General features: G+C 41.9%; 3 protein-coding genes across 14 annotated transcripts; 1 reads left to right on the top strand and 2 right to left on the bottom strand.

Annotated features, from left to right (window-relative positions):
- Positions 1-605: 605 nt before the first annotated feature.
- On the bottom strand, positions 606-5,595 carry LOC100824507 (pentatricopeptide repeat-containing protein At1g76280). Of its 7 annotated transcripts, XM_024461099.1 has the most exons (10): positions 5,403-5,595; positions 5,150-5,316; positions 4,521-4,616; positions 4,314-4,426; positions 3,832-4,010; positions 3,238-3,465; positions 2,281-2,424; positions 1,928-2,116; positions 1,684-1,803; positions 606-1,605 (listed from the first exon to the last, which is right to left on the bottom strand). In XM_024461099.1, the coding sequence occupies exons 6-10, from the start codon at positions 3,427-3,429 to the stop codon at positions 1,195-1,197; spliced, it is 1,056 nt and encodes a 351-aa protein (XP_024316867.1). In that variant the 5' UTR covers positions 3,430-3,465; positions 3,832-4,010; positions 4,314-4,426; positions 4,521-4,616; positions 5,150-5,316; positions 5,403-5,595; the 3' UTR covers positions 606-1,194. The 7 variants fall into 7 exon arrangements, with proteins under 7 accessions (XP_024316867.1, XP_024316868.1, XP_024316870.1 ...); XM_024461100.1 differs by lacking the exon at positions 4,314-4,426 and having other exon boundaries at positions 5,243-5,316; XM_024461102.1 differs by lacking the exon at positions 4,314-4,426 and having other exon boundaries at positions 3,832-4,027; positions 5,243-5,316.
- LOC100824813 (pentatricopeptide repeat-containing protein At1g76280) lies at positions 5,595-12,509 on the bottom strand. Of its 6 annotated transcripts, XR_002964805.1 has the most exons (7): positions 11,693-12,509; positions 11,483-11,595; positions 11,000-11,193; positions 9,570-9,752; positions 9,086-9,215; positions 5,764-5,822; positions 5,595-5,672 (listed from the first exon to the last, which is right to left on the bottom strand). XR_002964805.1 is itself a non-coding variant. In XM_024461103.1 (6 exons), exons 1-5 carry the CDS (start codon positions 11,803-11,805, stop codon positions 6,468-6,470), a joined length of 723 nt encoding a protein of 240 aa, XP_024316871.1. In that variant the 5' UTR covers positions 11,806-12,509; the 3' UTR covers positions 5,684-5,822; positions 6,432-6,467. The 6 variants fall into 6 exon arrangements, 3 of the variants coding, with proteins under 3 accessions (XP_024316871.1, XP_024316873.1, XP_010236056.1); XM_024461103.1 differs by lacking the exons at positions 5,595-5,672; positions 9,086-9,215 and adding an exon at positions 6,432-6,587 and having other exon boundaries at positions 5,684-5,822; XR_002964804.1 differs by lacking the exon at positions 5,595-5,672 and having other exon boundaries at positions 5,687-5,822.
- A 130-nt stretch (positions 12,510-12,639) lies between these two features.
- On the top strand, positions 12,640-18,893 carry LOC100827481 (E3 ubiquitin-protein ligase COP1). The gene is made up of 13 exons (XM_010237758.3): positions 12,640-13,167; positions 13,894-13,971; positions 14,557-14,712; positions 14,874-15,233; positions 15,431-15,585; positions 15,694-15,759; positions 16,256-16,334; positions 16,425-16,580; positions 16,659-16,757; positions 17,125-17,229; positions 17,305-17,484; positions 18,109-18,219; positions 18,342-18,893. Exons 1-13 carry the CDS (start codon positions 12,778-12,780, stop codon positions 18,510-18,512), a joined length of 2,106 nt encoding a protein of 701 aa, XP_010236060.1. The 5' UTR covers positions 12,640-12,777; the 3' UTR covers positions 18,513-18,893.

Raw genomic sequence — 18,893 nt, forward strand, 5'->3', positions numbered from 1 at the left:
TAGGGGGAATTCTTCTTGCAGGTAGTTTGATTTCCAAGGGCGTCCCATCCACCGTCAATCTTGATGGCTTCCATCTATATAACTGCTTACCCCACGCATAAAACCCCAATTTGATCCAATATCAAGTGAGCCAGTATGCATCGACGTGCCTGCTGCTCGTGGCCTCCACCGACGGTAATGGAGATGGTGCCACGCCGACGGTAACTCCCTTTCTTCTGGCACTTCCTCTGTCCAGCTTGACCTGGCGTCCCTATGAACCAGATAGCTGGCACGCATTGGCCGTGCAGGTTCGTAGCTGAAACTGCAAACTGTGGCTTGCCCTCCGTCCACTTTTATAAGGCACGGCGGCGAGGGCCGATGTGCGCACGACCGATCTAGCGGCGGCGCGGTCCAAAGATGCCATTTCTGATCCTCCTCGCGTGCCTGCTGCTTGGAGCGCGTTAAAACCTAGTGAAACCTTCAGAGCCCACTCTCTTGGTCTCGGCCGCCCAAGTCCACAAGTTTCTTACTCATAGCCATCGATTTGAATTTCGCCTGAAAAGAGTCCAAACCAATTGATTGGTTGGCCGTTGCATCGACAGAACCCAATATATGTTTCTTCAAGAAAAGGAAGAAACATCTGATCTCTATAGAAAAAGATTACATATAGGGCAGCCCTATCTTCCTCCACTGCAGAGAAAAATAAATAAATCACATCCTTTCTTACTACAACAAAATTACACCTTTTTGCATCGAATGGAGAGACAAGGAGCATACATCACGCTACCATGTCATCATTCTTTGATGACTTAACCGTCCCATACAGCAACAAAAAGAATGTCTTTATTCAAAGCAAGACAGACCCAATGGGGAAAATTAGTGGGAAATAACGAAACAAATAACTATGTTGGCAGGTCATAGAGGCCATGAGACACTAAGGTAACAGATAGATATTGACTGAAGTGTACAAACTTAACTCGAAATTTGTTAGTACTCCGTATTTGTTATATTGAATGATATGAGTTCCACGCAGTTCAATCTTCGTCCGACCTCAGTCACAGGCAAGAGAATTTGCACGTGAGCTGCAAGCCTGGCCCGGAGAACAACGCGGAGAATTACATCCCCAGTTTGCCTCAAGAGCATGTCAAAACCAATGAATTTGGCCAGCTGGCCTTTCTCCTCGGTCTGAACAGACAGATACTTCATGCCTGAATCTCATAGCACGTCCGGTCTCTTGTTACCGTCATAGGACGATGCCAACCTCCTCGCCCAGAGACTGTCCTCGGGTGACCAAGATATGGTGGAACCAGTTGTTATGCACCACCTCAGATTCAGTAAAGCTGTCGCGATATGTTCTTCAGTTGGCTCGAATGCCTTCATGATCCTTAATTCAGCGTCTGTCTCTTCACCAAGGATTAGATCCTCTAAAACTGCTCCTTTTTCCTTGAGAATGCTTGCGTCCAAGGATATCATTCTCATACTGAGGACTTGCAATGCCTCAATCGCAGTGTTGTACAATTCTTTATCCACGTAAGCACAAAATGTGTGCCAAAGTGTTGAATGATCAGGCTGAGTCTTTGCTATGTGAATACACTCGACAATATATTCAACAACATGAATCTGACCCTGTGAAGAATGACAAGACAATAGTTTAACTTCAACATTTTGAGAATAAGAACTGACAAGTTATTATCATTGACATACTTTTGCATTCGCCTCTGAGAGTATTGTGTTGAAAATCTCTATGTCAGGTTTAATTCCCCCAGTTATGCATATGTCCAACAGATCCAATGCCCCCTCAAAATCCTCTTTCACTAATACAACCTGTCAGGGAATAACAAGACATGAGACTCAAGTAAATGGGGGCCATACATTCAAATCAACTAAACCGAAGGAATCAGTAGTATATTACACAATGAGTAGTAACAGCTCTGTTAACTAGCATTACCTTTATGAGAGATGTAAAAGTAAAAATCGTAGGACATAATCCATCTCGGAGCATCAAGGACAACAAAGCACTAGCTGATTTGAAACATGGCAACAACTTGCAGCACTCTATCATCATGTTATAAATAGCAATATTGGCTGGAAGACCACATGATCTCATGACCTTGAAGGCTCTTATTGCCTTGTGTGTCTGCAAATTAGAAAGAGGTAATGAAATTCAACAAGTTCCACTAGAATCAGACGAGGCATTAAAAAATATCCTTGAAACCTGATGCATACTCCCCAAAATAGGAGAAGAAATAGACCCGGTTCTCGTCACAAGAAACAAATTTGCAAAAAACAGTAGATCCATACTTCCTTGGCTTTAACCAAAGCGTGCAACACAACTCCGTAGAGACCACTCTTCTGAGAATAAGTCATTTTCCACAAGACATTCTCAGCAACACTGAAGTACCTCAGCATTTCCTCTATCATACCCTCAGCTCCAAAGGCTCGTATCTGAAATAACATAAAGTTGCAAATTAAACATCAAGATCTCAGAACATGCCATCACTGTAAGAAGTATCAAAGATCATACTAACAAGTGATCAAAACCAGAAATTCGGCAATTACACCACGATTCACATGCAAATGATTGAGATATCCTGTTCAAATAAAGTGAAACCTTTTCTTAAAACTCCAAATAAAGTGGAACCTTCCTTCCACTTATTATAAACTATTTTTTTAACAGATTAGACACTGGAACTGACAGCGGGTTTGGTACCTTGAAGTGATCAAGATATCACTGCTGGTCAGAAAGAGAGAAGGTTAAGGCAAGCATAAATTATGCTCCTGTCAGCTCCTTCTCTGCCCTAGGTGGCCGGCGCCTATACGTGCGCCCCCACATGACATCTCCTTTCATGGACATGCCAGCATAAGCAAAGAAAAAAACAATGACTTTCGACCAGCTTAGAGCCTGATGTGAGCAAGTAACAAAGCCATACAAATGGAATTATTTCTTAACAGAATGGTTAGCCACTTTTGTTGCATTCTTGCTCCTTACCAGCGCCAAGTGCCAACTCTCTTGATAAATCAATTTCATATAAAAAGAGAAAGAAGAAAATGTGACTCCCTGTCTCACAATGACCATAGCAAAGGTCAAGTAGCAACAGGATATTAAAATTATTATTGCCTTAGAAGTAGAGAGTTCTACTGTACATAGCAAAATGTGTGTTTTTCCTAGCAAGAATATTACATGCCATGTACTTCCGTTTCCTCTGAACTGTGCATGAAAACAAGATGAACTTCTATATGGATAGGAAGTAGACATACCAAGTTCCTCATAGACACAAAACTATGTTTGATCTCATGGTTTAACATGTCCATCTCGATTATGCTTATCCTTTTCAAAACCTCAGCATGTGATGGCATATTTCCTTCTTCATAAGGAACATTGACATTGCCAAACACAGAAAAAAGATGCTCGTAAGTCCTGAGATTTGGCTTCAAATCCAACTGTTTCATTTTAGCTAGTATGCGGATAGCCCTTTCTTGCTCATTCTACAAAAAAGAGGGGATTTAGCTCATACTTTCAATGCAAACAAGCAAAGTCGGGCACATTGGTAACAAAAGAAATACTCCCTCTGATCCTAAATTCTTGAGTCAAATTTGCCCAAATATGGATGTATCTATTCTTAAAAAGCGTCTAGATACATGTAATATTTCGACAACAATTTAGGATCGGAGGGAGTATTATTATTGTGAATATGACAAAGCACCAAGTATTAAGGACGGGAAATGACAGAGATTATGATAGACGATATGAGCTGATCAGTAAAAATGACTGAGCTGAAATTTAGATGACGGGAAGGTACGGACACAAACATGACATCTCAGAGAAATCTCTTTCCAGAGCCAATGTATTACCTCAATGTCGCAACCAGAAAGCAAAGCGTTAAAAGCATGTATATACTTCGGTTGTATCTCTGAAATTATTTCCAGAAAATCCTCAGCCAGATCCAACTGTAAACTTTTGCTTTAGCCAACTGAAAGAGCAGCGAGTGTATCATTGTAAGTTCAATACCCCTTCTGTCCATCACTTCAATCTGGAAAGCACGAGGAACTAAACAGCGATTAGCAGTTGCATAAGAACAGATACAGTTCAGTTTTACATGGTAGCTTCCGTGGAGGGATTAATATTACAATATCTATTCAAAATCATAGCATATTACTTTTATGCAACAAAAAAAAGGTATAGCAAAACTATATTCAGGGTTTCACCAAATAGTGGTGGAGGACAAACAAATTTTTTGGTGTGGCAATATTCAAAGAAAGAAAGTAAAAAAGAAAGAACTAGATCTATGAATTGACTAGACCATCCATGATTGCTCTCCTCTATGTCACTGCACCTTTTTTTGGTGTTCCTGATCAATTGTTTAGCCATGGTCTCAGAATAGTGGGTATTTGTGCCTGAATTAAGGTAAGGCTAATGCGATAGCTTGACACATAGGGTCCTCCACCCCTGTCACCAAATAATGGGTGTACAGTGTGCACAATCATATTTAACAAGATATCCTTTCACATAACAGGATATACCACAAGCTTTGGTAACATACCACTTTGATGGCATGTGCAACTCCTTTCCCAGCTACCACACTATTGATAAAACCATCATATGTAAATCTTGACGGCTGAAGTCCAATCTTGCGCATCTGGGAAGAAAGGACAACGAAGAGCACCAATATCAAACTTCTCTGATGTGAACACCTTAAGAAATTTCTGGTCTTGAAATCATCGACACAGTTAGATGCATGTGAAAAGCTATTGATTTAAATGCTATCACCATTAAAATAAGAAATAAGTGATAAATGAAATTATCGCACTTGTTGTCAACTTTTCCACTAACAATAGCTGCAAACTATAAAAAAAATGAAAATACTGAAATAATTGCAAGCGTGCAGGACGACATGTAAGTGACTAAAACTTTAAATGAATTTCGTGCTTCACGCAGAAATGGAGTTCATGCTCTGCTCTCGTGACTTTCATAAGAGGGTAAAATTATAAGCAACAAATGAAACAAAACAGTAAGCAACTGCAATGTTTACCATAGTGATGACTGTTGAACAGTCCAGAAGAAAGAAATGTTGGTAAACTTAATGTAATAAGAGAAGTGCTTAGGTAAAGACGTAAGTGCAACAGAAAGACGAGTTGACCATAATACACATTAGCCATATATATGTTTTACCTCAAGAAATAATTGCTCAGACAACTCACAGTTGTCAAGTCACATGCACGCATGTATAATATCATTGAAAGACCATCGTAAAATTTTCCTTACTGCAAGTGGTGCAAATCGCAGTGTCTTTGACATCCTCCCACTGTCTATTTCAGAATTGTCAACATGATTGCCACCTGGAACAAGACTGAAAGTGCATAAGTTATATAACTGAGCTGACAAGAATAGTGCATAGCATATGAAATTGGAACGCAGAACAGACCAGCAGAAAGAAATGCTACATGACCCTTCAATTGCTCATGTCTTGATGGTTGAGTTTCCATCTGGAACAGCTCTGGCTGGGCATCAATCGAATCTCCTCCAGTACCCATCTTTCGTTCAAATGATGATGGCAGGTCAGTGTCCACTACAAGCTTCAGATCTTCTACTTCATTCAAAGCAGGTACAGGAATGTCTAATCTTGTTGATTGTATCTCCCTTTACAAGACACCCTCAGATGGTCAGGGCTTTCACCAGCAAGAACTACCATGTGCTGCAAGATTTGATATGCAGATTGAAGGTCCCCTAGTGTAGAGAAAGCCCTCAAAAATTTCCTTTGAATAATAATGCTTGGACTATAATACCTAGTGCAGTCCTTCCACAAATCATTCACCACAGACAAATTTCTCTGAAAAACTGCAAGCTAAAAACAATAATACAACCAAATAAGCAAGCTGCCACAATATTAGATCTAAAGTGGAACATTTAAACATATTTTAATCATCATAGCATGTAAAATATATGTGATAAGATTGTATCCCAAGAAACAAGTATAATACAACAATAAATGATGTTTAAAGATTTTGATAATAATAAGGCTGACCTTTATAGGTTAAATTTTGCTATGCTTACATTAATTCCCAAGGAACCTGATGCCACTTCTCTCAAAAAGTTCAGGCCCATAGCCCTCACAAATTGCAGCTTTAAAATCTTTGCTAAGGCTTGCACCACCAAGATGGGGTGCTGTGCAAATAGGTTAATTTCCATTAATCAAACTGCATTTATAAAAGGAAGATATATTCTAGATAGCGTGGTCACAGCACATGAAATTATTCATGAAATCTATCATAAAAAAGAGAAGGGAATCCTACTCAAACTGGATTATGAGAAAGCTTATGATCGAGTCAACTGGGATTTTTTAGACCAGATGCTCTTGCAAAGAGGCTTTAGCCTGAATTGGAGAACTAAATTAAAAACCCTAACTCATGGAGGTTCCATTGGAATTAGATTGAATGATGCTGAAAGTAGTTACTTTGTAACTGGCAAAGGTTTGAGACAGGGAGACCCCCTATCCCCTCTCCTGTTCAACCTTGTTGCTGATGTGTTCACTAGGATGCTCAGAAAAGCAGCTGACCACTCCCTGGTTACTGGCCTTCTCCCTACTTTCTGCTCTGGTGGCATTATTAGCCTGCAATATGCAGATGACACCTTAATCTTTCTCAAAAACGACATGCTGATTGCACAGAATTTGAAATGGATACTCACCATGTATGAGCAGATCTCTGGGATGAAAATTAACTATCATAAATCTGACTTAATTCCTATGAATCTAGAGGAGGTGGAAATCAACTCACTCTCTCAAGTCTTTGGTTGTAAGACAAGTGAACTTCCCATTACTTATCTTAGGGTTCCTTTACATCATAGTAAATTGAGGAAAGAGGACCTTCAACCTGTGGTGGATAAGGTCATTAAAAGAGTAGCTGGTTGGAGGGGTAGGTTGCTCTCCTATAGAGGGAGATTTGTTTTGATTAGGGCTTGTTTGGCAAGTATTCCTATTTACCTATTGTCTTTTATTAAATTTCCAAGTTGGGCCATTCGGGTCATAAACTCTCAAATGGCACACTGTCTGTGGGACAACTATGAGGGACACTTCAAGTATCATCTAGCAAATTGGGAAATGATGGCCACAAAAAAAGAATATGGGGGCCTTGGAATCCCTAACTTAAGAGACCTTAATGTTTCTTTGCTTGCTTCCTGGATTCATAGATATAACCTTGACTCAAATAGATTATGGAAACAAATTGTTGAATTTAAATATGATGTTTCAAACCCCAATATCTTTGCCTGTGACAAAGAGGTGGGATCTACTTTTTGGAAAGGTATAATGTGGGCCAGCTATGCTGCCCAACTAGGATACCAATGGATTGTAGGTGATGGTAAATCCATTCGTTTTTGGGAAGATCAGTGGTTTGGAGGCTCTAGCCTGGCTATACAATTCTGGAACTTATATGTCATTTGTAATGAAAAACTAGCAACTCTAGATGCTGTTTGGGATGGGATAGAGATTAAATTGTCTTTTAGAAGGAATTTTGGACCTAGGTTGCTGGAACAATGGGAACTTCTTTCTCAGATCTTGACTAGTGTTGAATTCACCACAGAGAAAGACCAAATGTTCTGGAAGCTTAATACCTCTGGCATTTATTCTTCACAATCTCTTTATGATGTAGTTAACTTCAGAGGTTTGTCCCCTGTTTATGTGCCAGCTTTGTGGAACATCACAATTCCCCCGAAAATCCATATGTTCTTATGGCTGTTAAGCAACAATAGATTACTCACTAGAGATAATCTAGGTAAAAGACAGGAATTAAATGACAAAACATGCCTTTTCTGTAATGAGCTATAATCGATTCACCACCTCTTTTTTGAGTGTGTGGTGGCGAAAACAATTTTACAGGATTTAGTGGACATCATTTAGAAATGGTGTTGTGAATATGATTACTTCTGCTTTTACTTGGACAATCTGGAAATTTCGTAACGATCTTCTGTTTGGCCGACATATCTGGTTGAATATACAGGTCCTATGGATGAAATTACTTCGCTTATTAAAGCGCTGGCAACCGCTTTGCCCAAAGAGAGACAATCTGATCTGGGACCAATGTCTGCTACTAATGGAATGCAAAGCAACGGAGGCTCCCCGATTACGCTGATCAAGAAACGCCGAACAGATGTGGTGGAGCCTGGAACACCCAACCTGCCGGAGGCCAAGGGTACTCTGAAGCTATACAGATACAAGAGATAATCGAGCTAGGGGCAAACTAGCTACAAGTAGTTCCTGTTTTTTCCTCCTATGTGTGGGTGGTAGACTTTACTCTTTCGAGTTTCCGCAATTCAGCACTTGGTGCTTGTAACCGGAGCTTAACTGGATAAAATATTGTTTCGTTTCTATGGAAATGGAACAGGGCGAAAAGCCTTTTATCTAAAAAAAAACAATAAATGCAAAAAGGACTTCCTAAACAAAAGATGCCCTGTCGGGGGGATGACCCCGGATAGGGTCTTGACGACACACATTAGCCGAGATGATGAAGGCAAAGCCGGCACAGGCATGTACGCCGGCATCCTTGAGCCAAACTAATGCTAAGCCGGCCTACCAAGTGTATGCCGGTATGACTATCTTGTCTTATGAGATTGCAGGATAAGGACTGATACTCTGATCTCGGCCGCGTCGAGATGTCTCAACGGTCTTATCCTCATCGCGTGGCGCAAAGTAAAGCAGCGCTATCTTTATCGCGGAAAAGCAGTCGCTGCTTACGTTGCGGTGCCAAGCGACTGCACAAAGAAGCACCGAAAGAGAATCAGTGACGGAAGCTGGCAGGCGGCTGCTGTACTTGTTGCAGGACGCCAGGAAAAGTAAAGTTGTCTTGTCCCCTGCGATGCCACCCGAAGGAAACCAAGGCGCGTGTCCGGCAGGGCCCATAGAAGATAACGTTAGCCCTTGACCCACATGTCAGTGTGACATGGGCGGTCCATAAATAGAGCACCACCCCTCCCAGAAGAGGGATCCAACACTTAGGCATCTAGGGTTTTCCCCTTCTTCTTCTTCTTCTTTCTCAAGAATACAGCTCAAGGAGCGCCATTGTAGATCTCGGAATCTCGGATTATACAACAAAGCAGGAGTAGGAGCGTTACCTCGACAAGAGGGCTCCGAACCTGGGTAAATCTGTGTGCGCTCGAGTGTCTGTGCGTGTTTCTCATCACGTCCTCCCTCCTCCGGATCCTCCTTCGTCCATCGGCCCCAACATAAGCCATCCTATGGCATCTGCCGTGACACCACCACGACATGCCCAAAACATGAAATACAGAAAAGAAACAGGCATGTGACTTTTCTGTATTTCATAGCATTAAGAACTAAAATCAACATGCAAGAGTTCCCAACAAAAAGTTCACGAACTAAGAAATGGTTACAGTGATGGACCAAAAGAGAACAAAAAAGATAAATGAAGGCAATCAGATGTTAATTTAGAAACAAGGACCCAATAGCTAACAATACATGGATGGTTATGTCTTCTCGTTGTTGCAGCCAACAGGTAAGTGTGCTGAACTAAATACTATATACGAAATGAAATCTTCTGAAGATCATCACTAGGCATATTGAATATTTGTTCATACAAACCTTTCGAAGCTCACAGTATGTTATTTCAGACTTCCCAACAAGATGAATTCCCATTTTCTCTAGACAGCCTTCAGCGTCATTCAGATTTCTGATGCTTGCACAGGCACTTAAAAAGATGTTGAAGATTGGCAAGGGACTGTGGGTGCTTTCTTTTCCCCCCAGAGAGTTGAGCCAGTTAAGTGCCTACATTGGAAAGATGATTGTGAACAACTTGTAGACTGCAAGGAGCTATCAGATCTCCTGCAAAAACTGATATGCGACAAGGGATAAGGGATTATTCAATCAGCAGATAAACATATAACAAAAGAGCATAAATGCAAGAAATTAAATTACAAAGAACTGCAGGGCGTATCTAGAAGAACAGAAAGAAAAGATGAGCGAAACAACATGTTTTTTCATCAAAACAGTAAATAGAATAATAGATCATTAAGAGGAGATATAGGGCGAACACATATATACATATCTTGTTTCTGGAACAGTACAGCACGTGGTAGTTATACATATTTTATAAAAAATACCTCGCACTTCTTTAAACAGCATTAATCTTGTGAAATAGCAAAATACTTTTGAAGAAGGTACAGCCCATTGTCTGATTCACCACTCGCAGTTATAGTATAAACAACGAAAAAGTCCACTTTTAGACCACAGAAATTTGGCCTTCTTTTTGTCTCAAAACTTCAAAACCACCTAAAAGCAGACCCTCGTCATCCCATCCACCAAACGAGCAGTTTTGGATAGCTTGGACGCCATGTGCTTACCACAGCACTGGGGGATTGAACAGATGGTGAGCTTTCAGTGTTATTCATACACAGTTTTGCAGTTTTAGGCAGAAAGTAGACACCGACGGAAGTTCAAGGTCTACAAGTAGATTTTTGTTCTATAAACATGAGTGAGGATGCAACTATTTGTGGCATGCCAATGCACAAACTTGAACAGATACCGGCACATGTACCCTGAAAACTGAAAAAGGTCTTGCCTAGTGGGAAGCTTCAGTTTTACACAAAAGTGCATTGGTAATTTGGTATTGACATTTCAACTAGCTAGTATCACTAAGATATGGGAAGTTGAAAAATGTGCACAGAAGAAACGGTACAACTGTATATTGCTGCAACCGATGCTCTATTTAAAGCAGTTTTACAAGTGCATTCGTATAATTATACTCCCAAACCATCTAAAGTTACAAAGACAAAAAAATCACTTGGGTTATGAGAAGTCTGGCGTCCCTCCTTCATATGCCCTCCTTTGCTGAGTGCTCGAGTGACAGATCTATAGTTGTTTTTACTAAGACCTATGACATTCTCCTCCATGAGCTCCAAAGTTTCCATCACAAACTAGACATATTGGAAAACACCAAAAAGAGCTCTAATCAAGATGACTACACCAATATACACTGTGCTTTGGGTACAATATACATCTGACAGTTGATTTACCAAAGGATCAGGTGCTTCTGCACAGTACTCCAATATATCAGAAAAATCTTCTGAAGTTAATGCTTCTTTAGTTTGTTGAAGATTCGAGAGCATAACGGATGGTCGCTGCCGATCACCTTTACGAAGAGCATTCACAATATCAATTTGCGTCATTCTAGCAGCCAAACTAGTCCTCCATGTAAAATCCTGATGCTCTGCAGTCAAAGGAACATTGGTTACACAAGGAACCACCTGACTTGCAGGCTACAATAAACAACCGTGGATACAATGAAACAAATGGATAAAGTGACAAAGACCACCAAGTCAATAAGAAATGAAATATAAAGTGCTCTAGGTTTAGGTTCAGCTGAACGCTAGCATCTTATACTGAGGCAATTCAAGCCTGCGCGCAGGAGCTAATGTCAATAACACATCTAAGCTAATGTCAACATTGCATCTTCGTAGGTCCTAACAACCAGAGGAACTGAAAAGCGGAGGGTTTACCTTGGGAGAGAGAGCTCCAGCAGGTGGAGTCGACGGCGATGCAGGACTTGAGGCGCGCCGAGGCCACCGGGGTGTGGAGCGGCAACAGCGTCTCCAGCCGCGCCACCGCCGACCTGCGCGCAGGAGCATCGATGTATTAATGTAAGCGCACGCACGCACGCACACCCAGTCCATCCATCAATCCATTAACAGGGACGCCTACTGGCCTACCTGCGCAGGATCCGGGCGGCTCGAGCTGGGGTGGGGACCGGCAGGGACGAGCCAAGGCTGCGGCCGGCGAGGGGCTTCGCGGCGGAGGCGGCGGCGCGGGCCAAAGATGCCATTTCTTCTCCTCGTCGCGTGCCTGCTGCATGGAGGCATAGTTAAAAAACCCAGACCGGTGATCCATCCAACCGGTGAAGCTTTCGATTTTCTTAATAGCCATCGATTTGAATTCCGCCTAAAAAAATCCAAACCAAAATTGATTGGCCGTTGCGTCGACAGAACCCAATATATGTTTCTTCAAGAAAAAGAATAAAGACACATGTATATCCTTGAATTTCTCATTTCATTTTCAAAACTAAAGCTCACAAACATCTCATCTCTTTATGTTTACTTTATCTCTAAACAGCTTGGGACGCATATAAGAGAAAAAGTCTTGTCTGTCACCACTGCATGGCTACATATATGCCATTGTCATTACTGTTTCCCATAAGCAACAAAGCAAGCATCATCATCATCATCATCTGTTTTACTCCTCTGAAGCCCAGAACGCAACACGTCGTCTCCTCTCCTAACAAGGCTCCACCTTTCCGGTATCCCGAATTAACACGCGCCGATCATGGCCATCTTCGGTCGATTAAGCTCTAGTTGTACACTGCCAACCTTACACATCACGTGCCAGCGGCTGCAACCACATCTCACGTTCGTGGACAAGTAACAGCATTTTTTTTTTGAGCGTATGGACAAGTAACAGCATGTCCATTTTTTTTTTGAGCGAAAACAGCATGTCCATTTGGTAGTTGCTCGAGTGCTTTTGGGCTGGGCTGGGCCGGGCTGGGCTTTGGCGTCGTGGGCGTGCGCCTGCCAGACGTGCAGCGGCGGCACCGGGGCCCCCGTCCGGTAGTACTCCGGTCGGTCGGGAAGGTCGGTCTTCCCCGACGTGGTCTCCTCCCACCCATACACCCTTCTTCTAGCTCCTACGCCCACACAACCGCCGAACCCAATTCCTTCCTCCTCCTCCTCCTGGCGCTGCGGCTGCTCTGCTCTCTCTCCCACGCACACACATCCCCACGCATCGTCTTCTCCTCTCCCCCATGGGGGACTCATCGGTGCCGGGCGCGCTGGTGCCGACGGTGCCGAAGCCGGAGCCGGCGCGGTCTGGGGACGGGTCCGCCGCCGCGCAAGCCGTGGTGGCGCGGCAGCAGGCGGAGGAGGCGGGCGCGGCCTCGCGGTCGCCGGAGGTGGAGGAGGAGGAGGAGCAGGCGCTGGCGGACGGCGAGGCGGCGGCGGCGGCGGGCGCGCCAGACGGGGACCTGCTGTGCCCGATCTGCATGGGCGTCATCAAGGACGCCTTCCTCACCGCCTGCGGCCACAGCTTCTGCTACATGTGCATCGTCACGCACCTCGGCCACAAGAGCGACTGCCCTTGCTGCGGCAACTACCTCACCAAAGCGCAGCTCTACCCCAACTTCCTCCTCGACAAGGTTCGCTGCTTCCCTTTCGCTTTAGTAGTCACTACTGCTGTCCCGAGGCCTCCAGTCCTCGGTTGTTTCATGTGCTATCGGCTGTCCGTCGCTGAGAGGTTCCCGCGGCCTGATTTGGGTTCCCGTGGTGAGGTTCCCAGTGTGGCAAAACCAGCAGGATTTTCTCGACGCTACAGGAGTAGTTTGAAAACTTAGCGCTGTTAATTGATGCCATTTGCTTGGATTTGGGTGTGATTTGGGCTGTTGTCAGGCGAGTAGAGCTGCTTTCAACAGAATGTGTATAATGCTCTTTGAGTTTTTTAGCATGCAGTATAAATCACCAGATTCTTGCCTTTTGGGAGCAACTAGTGAATAGTATCAAGTGTTTGTGATGATTTTGTTTACCACATTACGTTTCGTGGTACTTCTGTAGATATTTGGCAAGAGTCCTGGTCAAATAGTTCGGTTTATTTCGCTTACATGATACATTGCAGTTTATTGTAGTCAGGTTTGTTCACAAGTGAACTTGCATTACTCTTCTGTTAGTTCAGCTTGTTATGTAATAGTCCATGCTATGGCTACGATGTTTCCTTAGTTTTGTTAAGATAGTCTGTCCTGGTATATGTTGAATGGATCCATGGTGCACATTTAAGAGCATCTCTTCATGCTTATTGGTTAGTTGTTATTGATACCAGCATTACAGAAAGGAATCACAAACTTTTATTTTCCGCCCTTATGCCTACATAGGTCGTGAAGAAAATGTCGGCCCGCCAAATTGCAAAGACAGCATCTCCCGTTGATCAATTTCGACATGTTGTGCAACAGGTCAGTCACTCCACATGTGTTGCTTACTGGCGTTGCACGTGTAATATTTGGCAGCTCCAGAAACATTGTTGCAAATTTCAGTTTCTTTAATGCTCATTGCAATATGTAGCGAATGGCGATATATATTGATCTGGACAAAGATGTTTACTATAACATTTTCTGCTATGGACATGCTATTTCCTGCATCCACTGTCGACGACTCGAATCTAATTAACTGCAATGCGCATCTAATTATCTGAACAAACTTTGCTCCCAGTATGCTGCGCCACCGTTGAATCTAGATAACCACCAACTTTTAAGGAACAGCTGCTGATTCTCTCTGTTATCGCATATGAACACTGATCAGTTAATTAGTCAGTTCTATATGTTTGCCTCTGGAGCATCATATATTCATACTTCGCTAAATGACAGTTGTATTTGGTAATTTTTATTTTTTGACCCTGCATTGTTCAGTGCTCTTTATTCTCCCTTACCAGCATAACTACCATTACTCTTACCACTGCTCTTATACACACAACAAAAAGTTACTGAAGAATGGTGATCTATCACCAGTATGGCATGGCGTTTAACTTTTCTTGTTTATAGGGAAACGATATGACAGTTAAAGAGCTAGACAGCCTTATGACTTTGATTGCTGAGAAGAAGAGACAAATGGAACAACAAGAATCCGAGACAAATATGCAAATATTGCTAGTCTTCTTGCACTGCCTTAGAAAGCAAAAACTGGAAGAGTTGAATGAGGTTTGTCCTGAGTCCTGATGATATAGATACAAGTGTTTATCTTCTTTTTCCATCATACTATGGCAATAAAATTTATATTACAGAAACTCTATCCATCCTTCTATGCGTCGCTTTTTATACAAAGTTAATTCTTGTTAATATCATTGGCTCTTTTTACACAGATTCAAACTGATCTACAGTACATCAAAGATGATATAAGCAGTGTGGAGAGACATAGGTTAGATTTGTATCGAACAAAAGAAAGATACTCCATGAAGTTGCGCATGCTTTTGGATGAACCTGCCGCATCAAAGATGTGGTCCTCTCCTACGGACAAACCTAGCAGTCTCTTTGCCTCCAATTCTCGGGCACCGCTTAGTGCATCATCTCAAGGGGGTTTACAGAATAGGAGGCTTGATTTGAGACATCAGGCAAACCATCAGGGATTTCAAAGGAGGGAAGCCCTTGCTAGCTCAGACCCTCCTAATCCCCCCATGCAATCTGGCAATGTTATTGCTCGGAAGAGGCGAGTTCAAGCACAGGTTGGTGTTGGTGTCTTCAAGATTTTTTTTCACTCTTCTACGTTGCGGTCATCATTGTTGTTAGTTAAATACATCATTAGATTATTACCAAGATAGCAAGAAAGTAAATTGGGAACATAGACCAGACACATAGTCCTTTTCTTATTCGGTGTTTTGGTGCAATTTGTTGTTATTTAATGGTATGAGGTACAATGCAGTTTAACGAGCTTCAAGAATACTATCTGCAAAGACGGCGTAATGGAGCACAGTCACGCAGGCAGGAGGAAAGAGACACCGTTATGATGAATAAAGAAGGTTATCATGCGGGTCTTGATGATTTTCAGTCAGTTCTAACGACATTCACTCGATACAGGTTGGCTCATTATTTGGTCTTAGAAACATAATATGCTCACAGTAGTGTTTATGGTATTCACTGAGCTTATCATATATTTTGTTCTCTATCATGTGATGTATGCTTCAGTCGCTTGCGGGTTATTGCGGAACTTAGACATGGAGACCTGTTTCACTCTCCAAACATTGTTTCGAGGTAAGCGTTTTGATCAGTATTCACCATCATTATGTAGTTCAATCTGACCACAGTTGATTTCCTTTGCATAGGCTTTGTCTGAGGCAAGTAGTGTTTTTGTAGCACAATCCCCAAGCTAACATAGGGGCAGAGAGGCAAGTAGTGTTGTTGTTCAATCTGACCCGCTCCTGTTGATCAGCTTTGCGAGTGTTCACTTAGCGAACAAATCTATTGAAAGATTATTTGCTAACATCAATGTATAACTAATAACTACTCCCTCTGATCCTAAATTGTTGACTCAAATTTGCCCAAATATGGATGTATGTATATATTTCGACAACAATTTAGGATCGGAGGGAGTATCCAACTAGGGACTAAATATGGTTCTTTTTCCTATTTCTCTGGTTTGAAGGCACATATGCCAGTCCTTTTGATGTCTACCTGTAGTCCTGTATGTTTTTCCTTCAACCACCTTACACGAACTATGTGATCTGACATTGTTATTCCTTAAATGCAGTATTGAATTTGATCGTGATGATGAGCTATTCGCTACTGCAGGAGTCTCGAAGCGCATTAAAGTCTTTGAATTTTCTACAGTAAGTAAACTTATTCAGGGCAGCTGTGTTGGCCATAAGCCCACAACTAGAGTTTGGAATTACTCAAATTTGACATATCCTACCTCTTAGGTTGTTAATGAGCCATCAGATGTCCACTGCCCAGTCGTTGAAATGGCTACCAGATCTAAACTCAGCTGTCTTAGCTGGAACAAGTACTCGAAGAATGTTATAGCAAGCAGTGATTATGAGGGTATAGTTACTGTTTGGGACGTTCAAACTCGCCAGGTAAGCTTGCTCTGTTCCACAGTCATTTTGCAAAGTTATGTATTGTTCACTGAAGTTTATGTTATTGATTTTTGATAGAGTGTGATGGAGTATGAAGAGCATGAGAAAAGGGCATGGAGTGTTGATTTTTCACGTACAGAGCCCTCAATGCTAGTATCTGGGAGTGATGATTGCAAGGTATTTGAGAACTGAAATGGTGCAAATATTTTACCTATTCCCAACCGGAAGAGATCTTGGTATTTGAGTTAAAAAAAAGAAAGAGATCTTGGTATTTGAGTTTAAAAAAAAGGGAGATCTTGGTATTTAGCTGTTGGAATACATTAAAGATAACTTAGTTTAGAATCTAACTTAACCTGGCTGGCTGGGTTTTAATAAGATTTTTTCCATCCTTCACTTTGAAAAATTACATTCTTCTACCTTTATTGGGTATCCCAGTCCCAATAATGCATAGATAGAAACTTCAGAATGTTGTGTTGAATATCTGTGTTGCAGTTTCATGGTGCTTCTGTTTTAGCTAAGTGGAAGCTACTGCTGTGTATGCTAGGTCAAAGTGTGGTGCACAAAACAGGAAGCAAGCGCTATCAACATTGATATGAAAGCAAATATTTGCTCTGTTAAATATAATCCTGGATCGAGCTATTATGTAGCGGTATGTTGCATTCATTTCTTTGACTTGTATCAAATAAATGATTTGTTTGCTCACCAGATGCTACTAATCTTTCAGGTCGGATCTGCTGATCACAATATTCATTATTTTGATTTACGGAATCCAAGTACACCTCTCCATATTTTTGGCGGGCACAAGAAAGCTGTCTCTTATGTGAAGTTCTTGTCTAATAATGAGCTTGCATCTGCATCAACTGATAGCACATTGCGGTTATGGGATGTCAAGGAAAATTGCCCAGTATGTCTCATTGAGATCACCCATGCCATGTTTTTACTGTATTGTCTCCTCTTGTGCTTCTACAACATAAGGGTGATAGTTGCGTGTTTGGATGCATTAGTATCTTATAAGTAAAAAATTGGAGGTTTGTGGTATTGTAAATGTCTCCAGATCTCATGGGTCAAAATCGGGATGTTCATGCTCTTTAATATCTTTTGCTTTAGAGAATAATTTCACTATAAACTTATTAAAAAATTATCAGTGATACACATATGGCACTACTAAAAATATCAACTTCAGAAATTTACTTCTCTTGTAACATTTGGGTATTTTCTTGTATACTCCCTCCGTCCCATATCAAGTGTCGCAAGTCGCAACTTTCGCATGTACCTACACACTAAAACGCGTCTAGGTACATGCGTATCTAGATAAAGTTGCGACACTTAATATGGGATGGAGGATACAAACCTATGATTGGCACTATTTTTAGGGAAACTGATACGTCAATTAATTGATCATAGTATTTGATTTCACGTTTTCTCTTAGTATTTGGTTCAGCTATTATATTGTGCTAGGGATGAAAGAAAATGGTACTGGAAGGTAGCATGTTATTGACCTTTTTGTTGAACTGGTAATGTTTTGCAGGTAAGGACCTTCAGAGGGCACAAAAATGAGAAGAACTTTGTTGGGCTGTCTGTGAGTAACGATTATATTGCTTGCGGGAGTGAAACGAATGAGGTTTTCGTTTACCACAAGGTAATTGCTAGCTTATGGCATGCCCTTTTCCCCACGCTTCATCTTTTTCCATGCTGCTTAATCGAGCAGATAGATCAAAATTCCTTTCAGTCTAACTTAAAGCAACTCCACATGAATTGCAGGCTATCTCAAAACCTGCTTCCAGTCATAGGTTTGTATCCTCCGATGTGGATGATGCTGATGATGACCCTGGGACTTATTTCATTAGCGCTGTCTGCTGGAAGAGTGATAGCCCTACCATGTTAACTGCTAACAGTCAGGGGACGATTAAAGTTCTTGTGCTCGCTCCTTGACGTGATCAAGGGCTTTCTGAGATCCATAGCTAGCTTGTGTATATCATATATATATCCAGTCGTTTCATTGTTGTGCCGTTATATGTCCCAAAGTGGGAGTGGAGGCATATTGATCTCTCCATTGTAGGGCGCGGAATTTTGGAGACAGTCAGCTGACATAGAGTTTCGAGGGCTCGGAATGTGCATAGTGGTGGTTCTGTTGTACAGGGGGTAAAGCAGTCGACTTATCATTTATATGCGGTGAGAAATAAGCCTTGAATGAAAGCCAGGCTTGAATGTTTAGGAACTGTGGGAAGATACGCACTGCTGAGCACACCGGCAATAAAACATTGGTTCATCGCGCTTCTTATGTGAGTAACCAAGGTGTTCGGTTAGGCTTAA

The sequence above is a fragment of the Brachypodium distachyon genome, chromosome 3 (assembly GCF_000005505.3).
Source record: "Brachypodium distachyon strain Bd21 chromosome 3, Brachypodium_distachyon_v3.0, whole genome shotgun sequence".
Taxonomy (NCBI): Eukaryota; Viridiplantae; Streptophyta; class Magnoliopsida; order Poales; family Poaceae; genus Brachypodium; species Brachypodium distachyon.

Bases quoted from the DNA above. Each gene is read 5' to 3' on its own strand.
- LOC100824507 (XM_024461100.1), bottom strand. From the start codon at position 3,429: ATGAAACAGTTGGATTTGAAGCCAAATCTCAGGACTTACGAGCATCTT. The intron at 1,804-1,927 runs GTAATGCTAGTT...ATTCCCTGACAG, and splicing joins CTTTTACATCTCTCATAAAG to GTTGTATTAGTGAAAGAGGA. The intron at 1,606-1,683 runs GTATGTCAATGA...CATTCTTCACAG, and splicing joins TCTCAGAGGCGAATGCAAAA to GGTCAGATTCATGTTGTTGA.
- LOC100824813 (XM_024461103.1), bottom strand. From the start codon at position 11,805: ATGGCATCTTTGGCCCGCGCCGCCGCCTCCGCCGCGAAGCCCCTCGCC. The intron at 11,596-11,692 runs GTAGGCCAGTAG...TCCTGCGCGCAG, and splicing joins GCCGCCCGGATCCTGCGCAG to GTCGGCGGTGGCGCGGCTGG. The intron at 6,588-9,569 runs GTTTGTATGAAC...TGCATATTGCAG, and splicing joins CATACTGTGAGCTTCGAAAG to GCTAATAATGCCACCAGAGC.
- LOC100827481 (XM_010237758.3), top strand. From the start codon at position 12,778: ATGGGGGACTCATCGGTGCCGGGCGCGCTGGTGCCGACGGTGCCGAAG. The intron at 13,168-13,893 runs GTTCGCTGCTTC...ATGCCTACATAG, and splicing joins CCAACTTCCTCCTCGACAAG to GTCGTGAAGAAAATGTCGGC. The intron at 17,485-18,108 runs GTATGTCTCATT...AATGTTTTGCAG, and splicing joins ATGTCAAGGAAAATTGCCCA to GTAAGGACCTTCAGAGGGCA.